Raw genomic sequence first — 23,098 nt, 5'->3', positions numbered from 1 at the left:
AATCATAATGTTAAGTCAATGGGGAAATTTTGAGTAGTTTTTAATTAATAGTTTAAAAAGTATAAAAGTTACAAAGCTGCAATAAAACTTTAGGGTACAACATTTCTGGGTTCAAGAAATTACGACTAGACTATGGTGCTTAGTGAGATTCCGCCTCTCCTGTGAAGCACTTCGACTGTCAAGAAAGGTGCTATAACTTTACATTAACCCTTCTCACCCCACCCTACCCCTTTTTACTCCTGTTAAATATATATATATATATATACACTTTACATTTGATGTTTGTTAACATGATAGTGATTCACTAGTCCCCTAGTATTTTGAAGGAAGGAACCAGTTCTGTATGCATTATTGTAACAGATGGGCTAGGTTATTGGTAAAGTAGTTGAATAGCACACTACATATGCACACACACACCCTCACACACATACAAACACACCTACATACACAAACACACACACACAAAAAAACACACAAAAAAAAAGTAACTTACATGCAGGCACACACACTCAATAAACGCACACAGAAGCACACATATACACAAAAACAACCATACACTCAATTACAAACACAAAAAAGGAACAAAGTAGGAAATGAACACAATTTGACAAACGTGACTTATTTTTGTGGAAAAAATGTGATGGACTGGGCGGCGGTCATATTCTGCTGTACATCTAGTTAATAATATAATTTATTTGTTCTATCATTTGCTGCTGTTATTATTATTATACCGGCCTGTCAGGCATGTCTTTCCTGAAAAGGCCATTGCTCTCACCTCATCCCTTCCAATTGTGAGGTGGAGGAGGTGGACCTCTTTGAGGATGGCCACACCCAGCTTGCGTGTGACTGTCTGTAAGGAGCAGAGTAGCAGCAGGGCCAGACCCTCCACTGCATGCATCACCAGGGAGTGGCCACTGCGGTCTGCTGGTAGTCTGGGGCTGGAGCCTGACTGCAAGAGCTGCCCAAAACACAAAAGGAGGAGAATCAATGCTTGTAAAGAAATCAGTTTTAAGATCATCTAAGAAATCAGTTGTTGACACTGGTTACAAAGTCATTTAAGTTGACATTATAACTGACAGATTACTTAATGAGTGAGTGATACGTGAAATTACATGTAAATGTGTAATTACCTTTGAGGGGCAGATTTTGGCTGTGTCAAGGACATTGTTGCCAGCGAGTAAGGTGAATCTCCACTGGGTGAGAAGTTGCAGCAACAGCTTTAGGGAGCTTTCCAGTAGGTTCTGATGCATATCTTGCACATCACACAGGAGGAAGTTGGTGAAACCAAACAGTAGATCCTCACGCCAGTCAGGGAAGTCCACCAACAGGCTCTGCATGGAGTTCTGGGCAATGAGCCGCAGCTCATCATCCATATGGATTGTTAGCCTTGTGGAAACCAAAGTCAAGAATGATACACACAGAAACTAATTTATTGTAGTTCAACAGTAGGTCTAATGCTATTAGTCCATGGGCCCAGACCAAAAAAAGTGACGGTAACAGTCAAGGTGACAAAGTGTAGTTGTGATTTTTAGAATCGTCCATGTGTGAGGGATTATTCTGATAACCTCTGCAAAGTGGCAGCTAAGTTGTATTTATCATGACTTAATACCCATACCTGACTGACACCTGGAACAGTGAATTAGGTATTATTACTGTTTGTTTAAATACACATTGTATACAGTACAGCTATAAGGGCTATCGGAGATCGCATGACTCCACCAAGGCTTGCAATATCATGCAACAGTAGTGAAAGTGAAACTAAATCTGTTCAGTCAGCCAATGAGTCAAATCAGCTCAGAAATGTACTGGTAATGTGTTAATCTTTGGCTCATCCTATATCTTTCCACAAAAGTTTACTTAACATCTGGCTTTTTTTTTCATAATCCTGTGCACAGACATATGAGTATTATATACTGTAATCTATATTGACAATGGCTTACCACATTAGTGATGGGTTGTGAGGTTATCACAGAGGTGTTACCAGGATGTCATGTTTTGGTGGGCATTTGGCTCATTTGGAAAGGGGGGTGGCAACAAAGAAACTGCTAAATGGGCTGAAGGGGTAGGCTATAAAACACATTCTGTTGTCCAGTTTCTATGTAGTAACACTTTAGTTTTGGGAACACATATAACCGTTATCACTCATATGCATATGTATTAGTGCTCAACAAGGTCTGTAGGCTATTAAAGGTGCTCTGCCACACTTTACTTGTACTTTACTTTACTTGTATTTTTTTATATGTTAGGTCCATATGTGTCTGTGCTATGTCGTGAATGTGAAAATGAACAGCTACCTCCTCTGTCAGCTCTAGCCACTGAAAAGAAATAAGCGGAGAAATCAGGCCAATTTATTGTATCATTATTTTATTTAGGATTGGGATAAATGCAGAGACCAAATTTCCCTCACAGGATCAAAAGAGTATATACTTATACTTTATCAAAAAGAGTATATACTTATACTTTATAATCTAAGTTGTTTGTGTTATTTGTTTGTTGTATGTATTGTCTATTTGTATGTATTTATTGTGTCTGTATTTTAGAAACCCACCTGTGGAGTCAAAGACAAATTTCCACTCTTGTGGACAATAAAGCTATTATTATTATTTATCAACATCAGATGAAGCCTGATGAAGGAGAGAGAAGCAAGTGACATATCTGCTTTTTGAGCAGCGATTAACTCTGCACAAGACAAGCGCACAGACTCTTTTCTGATTGATTTTGACTTCACACCAGAATCAGTCAGAGAAGCAGAAAATGAAGACTCTTTTCTAACTAGTTTTGACTTCTCGCCAGAACCAGCCAGAGAAGCAGAGGACGAATCGTCAAGATTACGAAAGAAATAATCTGACAAATCAAAATCAATGAGAGGAGAGGAGCGTTCTTTTCCCTCCAGGGAAGTGGAGGCTTTTTGGACCATAGCGTGAGTGATCGTGCAGGCGGGGAAAACTTTAGGGTTTTTGTGCACACACTCATGATTTGCTGGCTTACTTCGGAATTAATTTTTCCCCATACAGAATTTCCCCCAATGTCATTTCCTAGAATGAAGGAAACACCTGGAATAGGCAAAGATTGATGGACACCCACAGCAACTGTACCAGTATTCACGTTAGAATGTAACTGGATGTGATGAAGTGGTACGACAGTGAACCCCATTTCAAAGCCACGGACTAGCACTTTTCGTTGCGTCAGACAAGGGTAGGACGCCCTGCAATATGAAAGACTGTGCTGTGCCGGTGTCTTCTTGAGCACGGCCAGTGAGAACAAACTGAACTAGAAAAGCATTTCCTGAAGGAAATATAGTGCATGAAAATGCAAAAAATATGATGTAAAATATCATACAGAGTAAAAACAAACTATATTGGTTGCTAGGTAGATGAGGTTTAATATAGTTGGAATGACTGAACAGTTAAATAGGTGGATAGTTTATATAGTTAAATGATTTGCTTGGTAGATAAGGTTTAATATAGTTGGAATGATTGAACGGTTAAATAGGTGGATAATTTAAATGGTTAAATTATTTAGGTAGATAATTGACGATAACTGACAGTTGGAATGGCTCTAATGTTTGCTAGCAGTTATGTTAACTATGTTATCAAAGATAATAATGTTAACCAAGTTACTTAACTTAGTTAACTTAGCTAATGTTTTCATTTTTAGTAGTTATGCTAACTAGTACTATGTTAACCATGTGACTTAGCTAACCTAGCTAATCATTTTTAGTAGGTATGCTAACTATGCTAACTAACATGCTAACATGTTAAGTATGCTTACCATGTGACTTAGCTAACTTAGCTAATCATTTTTAGTAGGTATGCTAACTATTCTAACTAGCATGCTAACATGCTAACTATGTTAACCATGTTACTTAGCTAACCTAGCTAATCATTTTTAAAAGTTATGCTAAAAATGCTAACTAGCATGCTAACATGCTAGCATGCTAACTATTTGTGCATATTTCAGTAGATAATGACTCATTTGCATGTTTAAACATAACATTTAAAGGAACCGTATGTAAGAAATGTATTTCAATTAATCCTAAAATGTCCCTGATATGTCACTAGACATTAAGAAATCATGTTCATTTCAAATACTTAATATCCTGGTTGTCAGTGATATGTCATTTAAAAAGTGAGGTTGCAGCCCTCAACTGATGATGTTGTGTTTTGTCATGTCATGTTGTATTTTGGCCTGATGCGCCACCCTCCACCTACAGTATCTACTAATCACAAAGTCAGTACTGTTTTGGCATCCAGGTTGGCAACCTCAAGTCAGGGGGAAGGGGGTGGGGATACATCGCTCTACAGTAATTTGAAAGTGATTGCAGTACCAGTTTTGGGCACAATCTTACATATGGTTCCTTTAAGAAAATGTGTAATACAAAAAGTATTTCTTCCAATATGAGTAAACAAGTGGGTAAGTTTTATGGTGATATATATATTAGTTATCAATGTTACTCTATTCGCCTCTAGTGTCTTAGTAATAGGTTTTCTGTTAGAGAATGAAACAACTGTTCTTTTGGAAAGGTTATCATGTATTATTTAACTACCGGTACTGTTGGTCTAACAAATGAAATGGCACCATTCAAGTTTTGCCACCTTAACTGTTACCAACATCTGGTCTGGCCCATGGACTATATTATTGCATGGTCACATACAAAGATTGCATCCATTACAGTAAAAGTAGAAGACATAACACTGATTTAGGGCTTACACTTGAGGAATTACACCTCATAAAGTGAGACTAGAACACAATCTTTGTTCAAGGCAAGGCAAGGTAATGCAACTTTAACTATACAGCACCTTTCAAACATTCAGCCTTTTAAAGTGCTTTACAAATTATTAAAAGAAAAAAAGCACAGATCACAAAAAAAGGGTAAGGCTATTTGCACCCCTGGTACAATTAGCAGTGTATGCTATTCGTACCCTGGTGCAATAAGAAGTGAATTCTATTCGTACCCCGGTGCACACAGCAATGCGTCCTATTAGTACCCCATCTGGTACAAATATCAATGTATACTATTCGTACCCCGGTGCACACAGCAATGTGTCCTATTAGTACCCCGTCTGGTACAAATATCAGTGTATGCTATTCGTACCCCGGTGCACACAGCAATGTGTCCTATTAGTACCCCGTCTGGTACAACTATCAATGTATGCTATTCGTACCCCGGTGCACACAGCAATGTGTTCTATTAGTACCTCGTCTGGTACAAATATCAATGTATGCTATTCGTACCCCGGTGCACACAGCAATGTGTCCTATTAGTACCCCGTCTGGTACAAATATCAATGTATGCTATTCGTACCCCGGTGAACACAGAGCAATGTGTTCTATTAGTACCTCGTCTGGTACAAATATCAGTGTATGCAATTTGCACCCCTGTGCATTTAATCTGGCATATTGATCACACAATGTAATAATATATATATATATATTTTAAAACAAGCAACATGTTTTTTTTGTTGTTACATAACAGAGTGTGAATAGCTCAGCTGTGTAATAGACACTCTGAATAAGGTATGCTGTTTGCATCAATGTACAGTTAGAAGTGGATGCTATTCGTACCCTGGTGTTTATAGAACTGCATGCTATTTACACCCTGGTGCATGAACTAGCTAATTGTTGCAATCAACACTTCCGTTTGAGAACCGATTTCTTGTTCAAATTGCGCGCCTTCTCTCCAGAGACGTTGGTACACATGTACACTCACTCTGCCAAAATGCATCACACGGGAATCGAACCCAAGTCTCCCACGTGCCAGCCCTTGTCTGTGACCACTGCACTATCTGCTTCCACAAGAAGTTGAGGTTTGCAGGTACACTTATAGTTTATAGGCCTGAACGTCATATTCACGAAATTTCTGTTAGCTAACAAACTGACGGTTAGATGTGTTCACTGAACAAAGATTATGAAAATAAAACGCAACTTTTCCATCTCAAATTTAATTTGAACAGATATTAGTGTTGAAACCGTTCAGAATTCTTCACTTTCTGCTGACGAAAAACGAGCAACATGTTTTTGTTGGTATGTAACAGGGTGTGAATAGCCCAGTTGTGTGGCCAAGGCTATTCGTATCAGGGGTACGAATAGACACTCCGAAAAAAAAAAACATTAAGGATAATACAACATATACTGTATAAGACATTAAACATAGAAAACATCAAAAACAAAATGTACACACACACACACGCACGCACGCACGCACGCACACACACACACACACACACACACACACACACACACACACACACACACACACACACACACACACACACACACACACACACACACACACACACACACACAAACATCCATAATTACCGAGCGAGTAGATCTATCAATTCCGCCTTAGACATGCCATCAGGTAGGATGCGTGGAATGGCCGCCATACATGTCCTGAACAGGTCAATCTTTGGCTTCCTATCACCCCTGTCAAAGAACACAAAAGGTCAGGCTCATGTCTCACTTCAATCACTGTATGTAATGTATTGCAAAATTTCACAGAACACACCTCCACACACCTACAATTCAGCAATTAAATAACAACAGAGCTCATACACAACACTACAGAAAATAGACAAAACATAGACAAAACATTGACAAGAACACACAAAGAAAAACAAAGGCAAAACAGAGACAGAAATATAGGCATAAACACAGACATACTCAATTGAAAAATATAATGTCCGCAACACTGCTTTTGACTCCCAATTATTTAATGCACAACATTATTAAATGCCTGAAGAAGACCCAGCAGGGTCGAAACGTTGCCTGTTGTGCATTAAATAATTGGGAGTCAAAAGCAGTGTTGCGGACATTATATTTTTTCAGTTGAGTATAGTTTTCTTTTGTCCTGCACCTGCCAGAAGGTGGGATGTGCACACAATAACTGTTTGATAAACACAGACATAAACACTGACAAAAACAGACTGAATACAAACCAAGGACAAAAAAACAACCCTCCTACATCAGCTTTTGGCTTACACCTGCACAAAACTCGCAGTTTAATATTTAGTGCTAAAGTGGGCCACATACGTGATTATGTCCTCCGGCTCCTTATTGAACATCTGCAGAGTGGTCATCATCATGCAGCGACCAACATCCTTATCAAGATGTCTCAGGATGCTGTCAACAGCTTTCCTAACTTGGGGATAATAATGGCCCATTCCTAAAAGAATAAAAGACATACAGTAGTAGCACTACTCACAAATTTGCTACTACAAATATGGTGTTTTTGCAGTCACAAAAAATAAGAGGGTGAAAAAGACCATGACTGAAAACAATGTAAATAGATGTGTGTGAGTGTGTTTGTGTGTGTGTGTGTGTGTGTGTGTGTTGACATGTTAGCATTCAGCTATGACGCTGGTTCCCCATTTCACCAGAAAATGTATTAAACTATTCCCGTTTGTGTCATAATATATAAAAGTATTCAGCAACAAAGTTACTTTGCTCTCTAATACAATACATTTATAGTTAAATTTTTTTCAAAAGTGCCTTGTGCTAATGCTTGAAAGACGTGATACAAATAAAGTTTTTTATAATCATTATTTAAATGCATGAGCATGGCCAAACTCCATAAGGTTTTGGTTGTTGGGAATTTACATCTCTGATATTGATTCATCTACGGAGTATGGAGGAGACTATATCCAGGAGTTGTCATTGCAAGATATTTTTGTGTATCGAGAGAATTTGCGCTCATTTTAGTAAATTGTGCACTCATTTTACTAAATTGTGGTCTCAATTTACTAGATTGTGTGCACAATTTAGTATATTGTGTGCTCATTTTACTAAATAGTGCGCACGTTTTACTAAATTGTGCTCTCATTTAGTAAATCCTGCACACATTTTACTAAATTGTATGCATGTTTTACTATATTGTGCGAACATTTTACTAAATTGTGTGCACAATTTACTAAATGAGAGCACAATTTAGTAAAATGAGCGCACAATTTAGCAAAACGTGCGCACTATTTAGTAAAATGAGCACACAATATACTAAATAGTGTGCACGATTTACTAAATTGATAGCACAATTTAGTCAAAAAAATGCATTATTTAGTAAAATAAGTGCATTATTTAGTAAAACGTGTGCACGTTTTCTAGCTGGGACCAATTTGCTGAATTTGACAAAATCTGTTTTGGATTATAATCAGACTGTGCACTTAAATGAATAATCCAGAGTAAAAACAACGTAGGGTCTATTTATGGATGATAACGAGTTCAAACTTCCATTAATTGGAGGAGTTCTAGGCTACACCGTTTTTTTTGCGCAAACAACAAAAAGGCTTATTGTGAAAGAGCAAGGGGTCTGGCGCCACGTCAAAACAAATCACTATTTTTAAACCACTGACAAGGCTCAAAATAGCTTTACACTTTAGTGGTAGAATGGAGAGGGTCCCTATAGACAAATCAAAGTATTGTAAACTCTGTAAGTGAACAAAGAGGTTATAATAGGGTCTGCTTACGAAGTCAGTGCAGGGTAGACAAAGGAAGCAGGAAGTGTCTCTGGTCTACACTCACCAATAACCTTGGCCTCTTCCTCCGTCAGTGTCTTGCTCAGGTAGGTCTTTTTCACCCTAAGGGCATGGCCAGAGGGAAGGGTGGCACCCGTATTAGGCATGGGGGGCTCTCCATCCTTCTGCTGCAGCTTATCAGCAATCACTAGGAATGCTCTGAGTCCTATGTTCATTCTCTGGAGAGCAGACATATCAACACTCTGCAACTTTGACAATCATAAGCAGGGGACTATTATTTTAGTTGAGAACAATGCAACTAATCTAGTAAAGACAAACAAGATCTCAAAAAGTCATCAGTGGTACTGTATATCTTGGTGTGTGTTTTTTTTAACCCTTTAAAGGTGTAAAACTAAACAGACATAACAAAGAAAACTCCTCCCTTAATACCTCTGGATTCAAATTAAAGGCTTTAGCTTGTTTTCCGACACAAAGCAGGTCAAAAATGATCTCTTTCATGGCAAAATCCAGCCTTTCCTGCGGAAATGGAAAAGTCATACATCAATCATTATTACAACAATTACAAAACAACTGATCAGATTCAAAGTCCTAATAGGCAAGTCCCCCCACTCGTCTGCCATCTTGGTATCACACTTTGGGCAGTAAAAGAGGTCATATTGACATACAAATTACACCACGCGAATCTGTGTTTAAATCTGAATTGAACAATATATATATATATATATATATATATATATATATATATATATATATATATATATATATATATATATATATATATAGCAAATACCAAATGGTCCATTTTGGGGTGAAAATTAATTTCAACCACCAAAACACCTTAGCCACAGTGGAGAATAGCTATAGAAATGTATTAGTTCTGGGTGTTTTTCAGATAATGGGACCTGGTGACCTTCTCAAAGTAAGTGGTAATAGTACAGCGGCTAAGGCCAGATTTTTACTGAATCGTTCAGTTTTTGTAGAAAGCACAAAACTTGGTACAGGTATAGTACTACCCCTAGTGATCAAAAATTGAAATGGACCCCAACACATAGCGCCCCCTAGTGGCCCCTATCTTGACTTTAAATATGGCCACCAAAATATGCCCTTTTTTCTACATTTATAATGCTATGCTGCTTTTAACACATAATATGACGTGACTATAGCCATCTTTCAACATTATGAAATACATAATGAGACAATCATGCATAATTAAAATGGCAGACATGTTGGATTTTAAGGAAGTAGCCATACATTCTGAGACTGAGTCAAAAACTGGGGTGCGTTTAGGCTATGTGTGAAGTTTCGACTGTGTGACTAAACCCTGCACTTGCCTGGGCTCAATCCTTCTAATTTGCCCTCTAGAGGCATGCTAGCAAGGAGGCTAAAACCCATGGATGCTAGCGTCTGTCAAGTCTCTTAAAGAAACATATGCTGCCTTTTGGGAAATTAGTTTTTTTGTCTTCTATCCTAGAGTTAGATAAATTAGTACATACACCCAGTCAAAGTTAGATAAATTAGTACATAACCAGTCCAACATATCCTACTGTCCTACAGCCTAATCCAATTGAGGTGGGTGGGGCCAATTAGCATATGCTAAAGTTTCTTTTAAGGATCATAGTGATTGTTTGAAAAGATCCATTTTGTTTTATTGTAGTTTAACATTTTGCATCTCATAAAATTATTATGCCTGTCAATGAAGCTAATTTAAATATGTAATACCTTATGAGTTTAGCTCCCTCCTGACCCATTAGGGCTCATGCTAGTCAGTGAACCAGCACTTTTAGGACACTGGCTAGTGCGTTCAGCGCCCAGTCCTTGGGTGTGCTTTGTGGTGGAAACACCAAAAGCTCAAGACAGGTAAAGTTGAGTATCGTCCGCATAGCAGTGATAATCAAATTCATGGGAGCGAATGGTCTCACCCAAGGAAGTGTGTAAATAGAGAAAAGTAGGGGCCCTAATACTGATCCCTGAGGCACACCTGTGGTGAAGTCATATGCCCTTTAAGGTAGGATTTAAACCAGTCAAGGACCTTGCTAGACATCCCAGTTCAGATAGTGTAGAAAGGAGAATGTCATGGTTAACAGTATCGAAGGCTGCAGATAAGTCTAGTAGAATGAATACTAATGACTTAGCAACTTAGATGAAGACTTAGCTACTCTCAATGCTTCGGTCACAGACAGAAAAGCAGTTTCAGTAGAATGACTCTTCAAAACAGACTGCATAGGGTCTAGCAGGTTGTTCTGATATAGTAAGTCCAAGACTTGCTTGAAGACCACTTTCTCCAAAAACTTTAACAAGAAAGAAAGAAGGGAGATAGGTCTGTAAAAACAGGAATGGTTTTAGAGATGGTGGCAAATTATACATTTTCCATCTTTATCCTCCTTGATTGATTTTTCTCTAGTTTCACATTTGGCTAGGGTCAGCATAAGCCAGTACCTGGAGCCTACAAACGTTGCACAGGTAGTCCAACTTCTCCAGAATGGCACACCAATACGTTCCATTGCCAGAAGGATTGCTGTGTCTGCCAGCGCAGTCTCAAGAGCATGTAGGAGATTCCAGGAGACAGTTGCTCTAGGAGAGCTGGGCAGGATGGTAGAGGGTCCTTAACCCAGCAGCAGCACCAGTATCTGCTCCTTTGTGCAACAACAAACAGTAGGAGCCCTGCCAGAGCCCTACAAAATGACCTCCTCCAGGCCGCTGGTGTGAATGTCTCTGACCACACTGTCAGACTTCATGAAGGTGGCCTGAGGGCCCGATGGCCTCTGAAAGGACCCATGCTCACTGCCCAGCACCATAGCTCAATTGGCATTTGCCATAGAATACAAAATTGGCAGGTTCACCATTGACGCCCTGTGCTTTTCACAAATGAGACCAGGTTCACCCTGAGCACATGTGATGTCTGAAAATGTCTTGGAGAATGTAATGCTGCCTGCAACATCATTTAGCATGACTGGTTTGGTGGTGGGCCAGTGATGGTCTGGGGAGGGATATCCTTGGAAGGACGCACACACCTCTACAGGCAAGACAACTGCACCCTCACTGCTCTTAGGCATCAGGATGAAAACTTCAGACCCATTGTCTGATCCTGTATTGGTGCAGTGGGCCCTGAGTTCCTCCTGGTGCACAGCAATGGCTGGACACATGTAGTGAGAATGTGCAGGCAGTTCCTGGAGGATCAAGGCATTGATACCATTGACTGTCCCCCCACACTCCCCTGACTTAAATCCGATTTAACACACGCTGGGAGATTATATTTTGGTCCATCCAACAGGTTGCACCACCGACTCTCAGGGAGCTCAGTGATGGCCATGTCCACATCTGGGAGCAGATCCCCCAGGACATCATCTGCTGTTTCATTAGGAGCATGCCCCGATACCATCAAGCATGTTGGGGCCATATGAACTACTGAGTACCATCATGAGCTGCTGTGCTGAAATTCAAGCAAAATGGACGAGCTTGCCGCGTAATTTTTTCCACTTAGATTTTCGGGGGTCTTTGAATTCAGTCCTCTGTGGATTGATAATTTCCATTCCCAAATAGCGAACTGGCATCCTTTTGTTCCTAACATATTACCCAGTCCATATCAGTTTGAATCCTACCTCACAGGATGCTCGTTTAACGTATCATGGCTTGGACAGCTGTCCGCACCTTAGCCTCCCACCATAGGGGTCCCCCTGGGCTCAGTACTGGGCCCCCTTCTCTTTGCTATCCACACCACTTCTTTGGGACAGATTATCCATTCGCACAGCTTTTCATACCACTGCTATGCAAATGACACACAGCTTTATCTGTTCTTTCCACCTGATGACTCCTTGGTCTTGGCACAGATCTCGGATTGCCTCTCAGACATATCTACATGGATGAAGGCACACCACCTCCAGCTAAACCTCTCAAAAACCAAACTGCTGGTCCTCCCAGCTAAACCTACTGCTCCCAACTACTCGAATGCCCTCATACAGGCATATATGCTACCCCCCGACCGTTGCACTCTTCAGACAAACATTGTCTAGCTTTGCCACCGGTACGCTCAGGTCAATCCAAACTGTTTTCATCTGTTGTTCCTCGTTGGTAGAATGCGCTACCAGTTCCTACTAGAGCAGGGACATCCCTCTTCATCTTCAAAAAACTCCTGAAGACCCAGCTCTTCAGAGAATATCTCCTCTCATAGCACTACTTACAACTAGCTAATTCTAGCACTTACCACCTGACTTGACTATATAAAAACAGCACTCACTGATGTACTTTTCCCTATTGTACTCTACCTTTTTAAATTGTTTTAAATTGTTCTAGAATTGTTGAGAGAATTGTTTTAAAAGCGTTAAACTGTTTACCAGGTTGTAAGTCGCTTTGGCTAAAAATGCGTCAGCCAAATGTAATGTAATGTAGATATCCAGCGTGATGTTTTTTCCCCATTAAGATCTTATGTGTTTTATTTTTTAAAGTGTATATTTTTTTGAGCAGTGTATAGTAAGAGTTAAGATTTGCTCAGAAAGAGAAGAAGGTAGAATAAGAATGTATGATGTTGTATGATAGGATGATGTAGGTAGTTACTTCAATGAACCAAAATATAGAATAATTGGCTTATTTTCTTACACATAGTGGCCATATTGGAATCTTACCAGATTATACTTGATGCCTCGTATATTATTAAGGTTGTCATGTGATAAAATGACTGTTCAAACTTTGAAATTGTTTTTGAATGATATTTCTATCATGAATAATAATAGAGATGGTCTATATTTTCACATTTGGTATCCGCCATATTGGATTTCAAAATGGGCAACATCAAGTTTGTTTGGAAATCATGTCAATAGCTTCCTTGACCCTAAAATTGAGTGTTAGAACTTAAAAGACTTTTTTATCTTGTTACAGTGCATGTAAATGCACTGTACTGTTCTTCCTATGCTTCTTATTACAGTGCATGAAAATGCACTGTACTGTTCTTCCTAGGCTTCTTATTACAGTGCATGAAAATGCATTGTACTGTTATTCCAAGGCATTTTATTACAGTGCATGAAAATGCACTGTACTGTTCTTCCAAGGCTTTTTATAGTGCATGAAAATGCACTATACTGTTCTTCCAAGGCTTTTTATAGTGCATGAAAATGCACTATACTGTTCTTCCAAGGCTTCTTCTTATTACAGTGCATGAAAATGCACTGTACTGTTCTTCCTAGGCTTCTTATTACAGTGCATGAAAATGCACTGTACTGTTATTCCAAGGCTTTTTCTTCTTCTTCTTCTTCTTCTTCTTCTTCTGATTATAGTGCATGAAAATGCACTATACTGTTCTTCCAAGTCTTCTTATTACAGTGCATGAAAATGCACTGTACTGTTCTTCCTAGGCTTCTTCTTCTTATTATTATTATTATAGTGCATGAAAATGCACTATACTGTTCTTCCAAGTCTTCTTATTAGAGTGCATGAAAATGCATTCTATTGTTATCCGATTTATTACAGTGCATGAAAATGCACTGTACTGTTCTTCCTAGGCTTTTTATTAGAGTGCATGAAAATGCACTCTACTGTTATCCGAATTATTCTTATTATTAGAGTGCATGAAAATGCACTCTATTGTTATCCGATTTATTACAGTGCATGAAAATGCACTGTACTGTTCTTCCTAGGCTTCTTATTCTTCTTCTAACGCATTTAATGCAGCTTCAACCGTTTAACGTAGAAACTTCATTCAAACTATGTTACGTAGGTCTTACTTAGGACATGTGGGCTATGTATTTTTCATCTTTGTAACTTTTATACTTTTTAAACTATTAATTAAAAACTGTTAAAATTTCCCCATAGACTTAACATTAGCCTTTATGACATCACAGCAATTAGAATCTTGTGGCAGGTGGCCAGGCCACCTGGACCAACTGTCAGTTTCTCAGGCTTTAAGCAAAGATCCTTGATTACTAGCAAGATAGAGCAACGTAATTCGTTACTATGGGAGCAAAACGGGACAGTTCCGGTCTGCATAAGTGGGAGTGTCACCCTACGTCAATAAATATACTTTCTCTCTTAATAAGCAATAAGAACAAATAAACATAATTGTGTTCACAGTAATATTGTATATAATCGTGTATGATACCAATGAATCATTCTTTAGGACATGATATGAATAATTTAATTAGTCATGTGAACCGAGCTAGCTTGCTAGCTAACACTAGCTTAAAATGCTATACAAGTGGATGGGAGTAGCTATGGCAATAGTACAGCTATGCGCTAACAAGTGACTAGTTGAAGGACTTCGCTTAAACTTAATATACTGTTGCAAATTCACTTGAGTATAAACTATCCACTTTAACTAATGTCAGTAATGTTATTCAGCTAGTTGTCATTTAAAAGAAATTACACTTCTCCGTTTAAAATGTTACCTTAGCTAAGAGGCTAGCTAGCATGCTAACAACCGGACAGTAACTGGCAGCAGCGTGGTCTGATATTAGGTTATTTTATTACAAATCCGAACACTAAAAAATTACACTTTTAGGCTTGAAATGATCCCAAACACTTACAGATTATGACAAAATTTTCCAAAAAAACCTCAACAAATCCAGAAAGACATAATGACCAATTTATTGGTAAAATTCCACAAGTCTCCATTGACATTAGTGCAGCGAGGGTTTACTCTGGTCTGCATAAAGGGGGATTTTCCCCCCTCCCCCTTGCAATAATCGAACGCGGAAATTGTCGAACGTTTGCGCCTCTCGCTCCGCTTTAACCCTCTCTGCTTTAAGCATACAATCTGATTCTCTTAAGACTACAGATACTGTTCCACTGCTTCCTCTGTCCACAACTGTTTCAAAATAAAAGTCCTGGCTACAATAAGTCCCTATTAAATAATTGAACCATTTAAACTATCCACCTATTTAACTGTTCAGTCATTCCAACTATATTAAACATCATCTACCTAGTTCAGTCATTCCAACTATATTAAACCACATCTACCTTGCAAATAATTTAACCATTTAAACTATCCACCTATTTAACTGTTCAGTCATTCCAACTATATTAAACATCATCTACCTAGTTCAGTCATTCCAAATATATTAAACCTCATCTACCAAGCAAATAATTTAACTATTTAAACTATCCACCTTTTTAACTGTTGAGTCATTCCAACTATATTAAACCTCATCTACCTAGTTCAGTCATTCCAACTATATTAAACATCATCTACCTAGTTCAGCCATTCCAACTATATTAAACCTCATCTACCTAGCAAATAATTAAACCTTTTAAACTATCCACCTATTTAACTGTTCAGTCATTCCAACTATATTAAACATCATCTACCTAGTTCAGTCATTCCAAATATATTAAACCTCATCTACCAAGCAAATAATTTAACTATTTAAACTATCCACCTTTTTAACTGTTGAGTCATTCCAACTATATTAAACCTCATCTACCTAGTTCAGTCATTCCAACTATATTAAACATCATCTACCTAGTTCAGCCATTCCAACTATATTAAACCTCATCTACCTAGCAAATAATTAAACCTTTTAAACTATCCACCTATTTAACTGTTCAGTCATTCCAACTATATTAAACCTCATCTACCTAGTTCAGTCATTCCAACTATATTAAACCTCATCATGTTGGTTGCCAATTAGCACATCATCTGTTTTAACAATATATTTCACACCATATGTTTTGCATTTTCATGCACTGGTAATTCCCTGGAATTGCGTTTTCTAGTTACAGTGCATGAAAATGCACTGTACTGTTCTTCCTAGGCAACAACAACAACTTCTTCTTATTACAGTGCATGAAAATGCACTGTACTGTTCTTCCAAGGCAACAACAACAACAACTTATTATTATTCCGTTTACCACTTTTTCCGTACGCAATTTCTCTTGAACAGTTTAACTTAGAAACTTTGTTCAAACTTTGTAACGTAGGTATTCAAACGGACCAAGCTGCTATGTCTTTTCAACTCTGAAACTTTTATACTTTTTAAACTATTAAAGAAAAACTTTTTAAAAATCCCCATAGACTTAACATTGCTGATTGTGACATCATAATACAGCCGTTAAGCAATTAGAATCCTATGGCAGGTGTTCAGGCCACCTGGATCAACTGCCAGTCTCAGGCTTTAAGCATACAAACTGGCCCTATTAAGACTACACATCCTGTTCAACTGCTTCCTCTGCCAAAAACTGTTTCAAAATAAAAGTTCTCACTACAATATTTCACTGTAAAACAATTTAACCCTTCAAACTACTGAACTTTTTAACTGTTCAGCCATTGTAACTGTTACTTGTCATCAACTATGACTCATACCCACTGTAGCTAGTTAGCATGGTTAACATTGTTAGCATTTTTAGCAAAACTGTTAAAAATGATTAGCTAAATGACATGGTTAGCATAGTTAGCATGCTAGTTAGCATAATTAACATAACTACTAACAATGATTAGTTACGTTAGCTAAGTAATATGGTTAGCATAGTTAGCATTGCTAACATTATTAGCATTTTTAACAAAACTGCTAGGACATGGTTAGCATAGTTAACATGTTAGCATTGTTAACATGCTAATTAGCATTGTTAGCAAAACTGCTAAAAATGATTAGCTAAATCACATGGTTAGCATAGTTAGCATGTTCTCATTGTTAGCATGTTAGTTAGCATAGTTAGCATAACTACTAAAAATGATTAGCTAAGTTAGCTAAGTCACATGGTTAGCATTGTTAAAAGCATTAGCATTATTAGCATTTTTTTAAACTTTAACTTTTTTTAACTGTTTTTAAACTTTAAACTGCTAGAAAACATTAGCTAAGTTAACTAAGTTAAGTAACTTGGTTAGCATTATTATCTTTGTTAACATAGTTAACATAACTGCTAGCAAACATTAAAGCCATTTCAACTGTTAGTTATCGTCAACTATCTAACTACCTAATTCTAATTTAACCATTTAAACTATCCACCTATGTAACTGTTCAGTCATTCCAACTATATTAAACCTCATCTACCTAGCAAATAATTTAACCATTTAAACTATCCACCTATTTAACTGTTCGGTCATTCTAACTATATTAAACCTCATCTACCTAGCAACCAATATAGTTTGTTTTTACTCTGTATGATATTTTACATCATATTTTTTGCATTTTCATGCATTGTATTTCCTTCAGGAAATGCTTTTCTAGTTTAATTTTGAAGTTGTATCAACAATTCTATTAAGAATGGTAGCCATATTTGAATTCAAGATGGAGGCCACTAGGGGGCACTATGAGTTGGGGTCCATTTAAATTTTTGATCACTAGGGGTAGTAGTATAACTGTGCCAAGTTTCATGCTTTCTGCAAAAACTGAACGATCCCGGTGCTTAGCCGCTGTACTATAACACTAAAACAAGGGGCTAAATTATGATTCTGGAGGAAAAGATCAGGCAGTGTTCCAATAGAACTACCCCAGTAGGCGGCATTGGACCATTAAACCACACAATGATCCAAAACATACAGCCAAACAAGGAAAGAAATAGTTAACAGAGAACAATATCAACATTTAGAGTGGCCCAGCCAGAGTCCAAACCTCAATCCGTCAAAACAGTGAGCACAAAGCCAGAGTGATGGCAAATAATCGTTTCTGCCCGGATAGCTGCCTACAATCATTGTGGAAACATGAAGAGGCTTGGTAGGTATTATAAGAACCATTTTGAGAACTGTGAATGCAAATAAAGATGTTTCCACTGATTATTTAAAAAGGGTATGAATATTGTGGACATGCCATTTTTCATACATTTTTTTAAAAGATGAAAACGCTTCTTTTTTGATTCCATGTTTCTACCATATTGTCTTACAACCTTTAGCCATGAGGCAGTACCATTTTCAGTCAGAACAAACATATTGGTCAAGAGAAAATCAACATTAAATCAATATGTGTATGAATAATTCTGTTCTTAACTGTATAAGTTTATATATATATTAATTTAGTTTTAATTTCAAAATGGTAAACTTTGATTAGTCATGATAGTGGCACATCTAAGGTCTAAGGTAAAGCTGCTCACTAGGAGGCTATAGATATGGAGAAACGTTGGGTTTGTCATAAGAGCTTTGTGTAGTTTTAATGTTAAAATTTTGGGAATTATAAATGTGACTGAAGTGATCAACAACTCAACTCAAATCCTACAGAATTATACATAACTAATTTATAGAACAAATGCTAGCAAGAAGGTAAAGTTAGGTTCACAGAGCCAGTTACTATGATAACCCAAAGTTTGAGTTAAAGGAGAATTCCGGTGTGATATTGACCTAAAGTGTATTGAAACATGATACTGAGTGTGAACGTATGTCTCATAGCCCATCTCGGCTTGTCCCCTGCACTCCAAAATCTGGCGCTAGTTAGCCGATGCTACCAACAGCTTTTTCAATAGTGGTGCTTCGGCATCGGGCTAGCCGATTTATACAGACAGTATCTTCACGAAGTTTAGCGTTTGCAGCCATCTTGAATTTAGTCACGATAAGTCGAGCAACGAGTAAGAATGAACAGGTATGATAAGGGATCAGATTCCAAAAATAATTCAGTGGAAATGCATGGATTCCAGTTGCTGCTACTGGAAGAAACTGGAATCCAAATCGTCTTGTAAGTAAACTACCAGTGCTCTTTCAAAGTTCTCAATGTCTCGTTTTAAATGTCAGGGCCCTCGGAAGTCTACCAATGAAGTGTGGAGATACATTGAGCCTCGTAAATGGGTGTAAAACAGTGATTTTTTTGCATGGCTAGCCCGATGCCGAAGCACCACTATTGAAAAAGCTGTTGGTAGCATCGGCTAACTAGCGCCAAATTTTGGAGTGCAGGGGACAAGCCGAGATGGGCTATGAGACATACGTTCACACTCGGTATCATGTTTCAATACACTTTAGGTCAATATCACACCAGAATTCTCCTTTAAGTCTCTTTCTAGAATTTTCCCCTAAAGACTGAAATGTAAACAATTGGACTAAACTATCCATTAACCGTGCTGAAAAGAGTAGATGTTTACCTGAGCAATAAACTGAATGATCTTGACAAAGATAGTGAGTGGCATATCTTTTGGAACCACACTGCGAGATCCCTTGGGAAACAGCGTAGTGACAATCATGTTTAGGCGACTGCAGGAGGGAAAATACAACAATGCATTAATTTTAGTGTCACTAAAGTTCTGTTGTAGTGTTCTGTTAAAGGTACACAAAGAATGTGACTGTTCATGCATATTGATGTATAGCCGATAATGTCAATTTAATTTGATATTACTTTATATATTGGTCTATCTGTGTGGAAAGCAGTATCCCAGGATATCCTGAGCGTTTGGAACATAACAACATTTTACATTAAATTCAGATATCAAGGATGGACGGCAAAGACCTCTGTGTGGTATTCTTGTGAATGCCTTTGGATCTGTGTCTCACAATCTGTTGTGAAAGGCATTCAGTTACTTTCAGGTCTTTGAGAGGATTTTGCCATTAGTCAGGGCATATATTGACGACATTCAGTTGTAGTTCAACGAGTAAGCTAGGGTAACTAGGATCAATATTCCTAGTTCAATGGAGAGAGACAGAGAGAGAAAGGGGGTCTTAGAAGCTGAAAGATTGGCAGGTTTAATGCAAAATCTACCCCCATTAGGAAACATTTCCCAATAGAGAGTACCCAGACTCTCTTCATGAAGTTAAATGAAAGAGTGAGTCTGGTGAAACCAGTGTGTGTGTGTGTGTGTGTGTGTGTGTGTGTGTGTGTGTGTGTGTGTGTGTGTGTGTGCAATCAGACACACAAGCTCACGTTCCTCCAAAAAATAAAGAGATTTGGGTAAATTAATGTTGTAGGCTATGCTTTCTATTTGAGAACAACGGTGACTTCCGAGTCATGGCAATTGCGTTCTGGCAAGTAAACAAAACGAATGAAGGAATGTGAGAGCTTGTCTTGTTATCTGATTTGTCAACTTTAATTTGACATACAATTTTGGAAAATGAAAAACCAACCCTTTATCTGTGTTTTTCATTTTGGTTTTAGAAATGGATATAGAATAAACGTTTTTGTTTTCTATTGTTGGTTTTAAATGGAAAAACGAATGAACAAATCATACACGAACCTCAAAGATACAGCCCGGCAGCAAGTTTCATTGGCCCCCAGATGTTTTGGGTAGGGAAATTAGCAATATTTCTATGATGTGATAAATTAATTAAAGCTAGCACTACAAACGATCCTCAGGAAGGAAAATGATGTAGAAAAGAAAAAATGTGCTTTGCTGCACAGAATTAATGATGTTTTCTAAACAAAGTTCGGAAGGAGCCCATAGGGTTGATTGACAGCCATCACTCACCCCACTTCCATTCGTAGGCAATAGACTTCTGAAGTTCGCCTACAAAAAAGCTAACATCTTTGCCCATAAAAGGAGATCCGGTATCTTGTAATTTTTCCTATGGGAAAATAACATGGAGATTTTGAATTATCGCACCTGTGAAACTCCCGGGGGACGAAAAAATCGGAAATGCAGACGTTTTGCTCTACACACTTTTGTCCTCTGCCTACGTTAAGACAAACTTTTTGCTTGATATCCACACCAAAGATAAAAAAAAATAACTGGTGCGGTCACTACAGTGAACAGACGGAATATGCTACGTTGAACCTGGCATGATCAAAGAATTCTAACAGTAGCTCATTTTCCAAAATCGGCATACAGGTGAAGTGCATTAACATACACCCGAAATGCCAAAACACATTTTTGCTAGTTGCAGCGACCCCTAGGTCAAAGGGCACCAAATGTGTGGCCTCACAATGGATTCCCGAGTCCCTGTACCAAGTTTTGTTTCTATATGTGAAAGCGTTCCTGACATATGACCTACTTCCTGTTTTGGCGGCTACGCCACCGATTTCGATAAAAATCCTTCTGAAAAGTTTTGTCAGGCTTGGTCAGGGGATCATATACGTCAAGTTTCGTGAAGATCTGAATAAATTTGTGACCTGTGAAAGTTTAGTTTCGCTTTCTATTAAATCCAATATGGCAGAAGAACGACAAGGGTCAGTGACGCCATCTTCTCGAGCAGGATACACCGGTACTGACCGGACGTTCCAGAGTTGGACCGGTGGCGATATCTCAAAAGGTCTAGGTGCAGGAGCTGACCAAAAAAGTGGGCTGACAGGAATAACTAGAGTGCAAGCATTTCCGGAGGAACTGCGAAAGTGTGCTTGCCCTGGTGCGGTCACCAACGTGAGCAGTGGAATATGCTACGCTGAACCTGGCACACCTACCCAACTCCCCCACTTCCCCCAACATTCTAAATCAATTTTATGCACCATATTGTTATTGTAGAAATCTGGGGTATTTCTGTATGTATTCTGATGTGTTCATCTGTGTTACTTTTGTGTTACTTTTTGTGTGTAGTAGAGACGTGGAGAGGTACATGCCATTGTTTCACTCCCTAGTTCTAATCCTTAGGCGCCTGTGTGTCTGCACATAGGATTTACCATCAACAGGTCAGACTGCCATGTTCCTGGCCGTAGTGATAGCATGGGCAGAATGAGATATCACCTTGTTATTCTGTTTTCAGGGCTAGTACTTTTCCTATTATTTTTGAGCTATGGCTGGTACCTTCCACGTTGGCATGATTTACGTTGATATGATTTTAGTATAACAGGCTTTGTCTCAGGTTTGGACTTCGAGACGGATCGAGGAAGCGACTCGGGGAGCATCTTATGCCAAGACGCTCAGCAGCAGCCCGCTTCTACTAACTACCACACCTGTTAGACTCTGTGCAGTTTTACTGTTTGAGACTTAGCCTGTGCCCGGTTAGTGAGTGTTGTACCATCTACAATAAATTCTTTTAATCACCGATCCTGATCCAGCCGTCAAGCTTTAGTGACCATCTTCAGTACAGACATCAGAACTAAAACACAACGCCAAACGATCGTGAATCCAACATTTGGTTTCCGTGACCCGAACACAAGAGGAGGGGGAAGACGAGAACATCCATTCGGCGAGGTCAGACTGAGTCTTCGGGTTCAAACAGACGTCGAGGGCAGATTTTGAAACTTCACATCTGTAAGAAGAGTCTACTTTGGGGCCCCGGGCTGACGTGACCAACCCCAGCTGGAAGCCTACCAAGAGGGAGGACGCTGTGCGCGTGTGCACCCGCCGCAGTGAAGAAACTCTGACCAGGTGAAAGCAAAGAGTTTTTTTCTCCTCTGTGCGTGAAAAGAACCAAGAGTAAAGTTAAAAAAAAATAAACATAATTTAGGGAGTAAATTAGAACTTTTTTTGATTTAAAGCTGCACATTAATGAGAGTATTGAAGTTTGTGTCATTAAGTGTTTTGACAAGTAACGTACCTATATCAATGATTGATTAGCGCTAGATGTCATTTGATATAAGAAGTTTTCCGGAAAAAAGTAAACGGTTGAAGTGTACACATATTTTGGGTAATTGGAATAGATTCGTGAACGAATTAAAAGAAGTAATCGATTAACTACGGACAAGCTTGGGGGATTAAAGCTTTTCTTTTTCTGTACTGCCATTACATGCTGAGCTGTGTGAGTTTTGTGATAAAAGCTGTGTGGGTTTTGTGATAAATGCTGTGCGGGTGCCGAAGAGAAAATAGAAGGAGTTACTGTTGCTACAGTCATTATTGTTGCTGAAGTGAACTGTGTG

General features: G+C 38.5%; 1 protein-coding gene across 1 annotated transcript in view; it reads right to left on the bottom strand.

The window, feature by feature from the left end:
* The window catches only part of LOC121683381 (protein furry homolog), a 227,594-nt gene that overhangs the window by 141,804 nt on the left and 62,692 nt on the right, over positions 1 to 23,098 (bottom strand). The window contains exons 12-18 of the mRNA XM_042063004.1: positions 19,461 to 19,569; positions 8,904 to 8,990; positions 8,521 to 8,692; positions 7,036 to 7,168; positions 6,322 to 6,429; positions 1,131 to 1,386; positions 776 to 958 (exon numbers count right to left, since the gene is read on the bottom strand). Of these exons, the coding sequence (XP_041918938.1) occupies positions 776 to 958; positions 1,131 to 1,386; positions 6,322 to 6,429; positions 7,036 to 7,168; positions 8,521 to 8,692; positions 8,904 to 8,990; positions 19,461 to 19,569 (1,048 nt within the window). The remainder of the gene's footprint in view (positions 1 to 775; positions 959 to 1,130; positions 1,387 to 6,321; positions 6,430 to 7,035; positions 7,169 to 8,520; positions 8,693 to 8,903; positions 8,991 to 19,460; positions 19,570 to 23,098) is intronic.

This window comes from Alosa sapidissima, chromosome 15 (genome assembly GCF_018492685.1).
Source record: "Alosa sapidissima isolate fAloSap1 chromosome 15, fAloSap1.pri, whole genome shotgun sequence".
Lineage (NCBI taxonomy): Eukaryota > Metazoa > Chordata > Actinopteri > Clupeiformes > Clupeidae > Alosa > Alosa sapidissima.
This window is presented reverse-complemented; position numbering and strand designations above follow the sequence as displayed.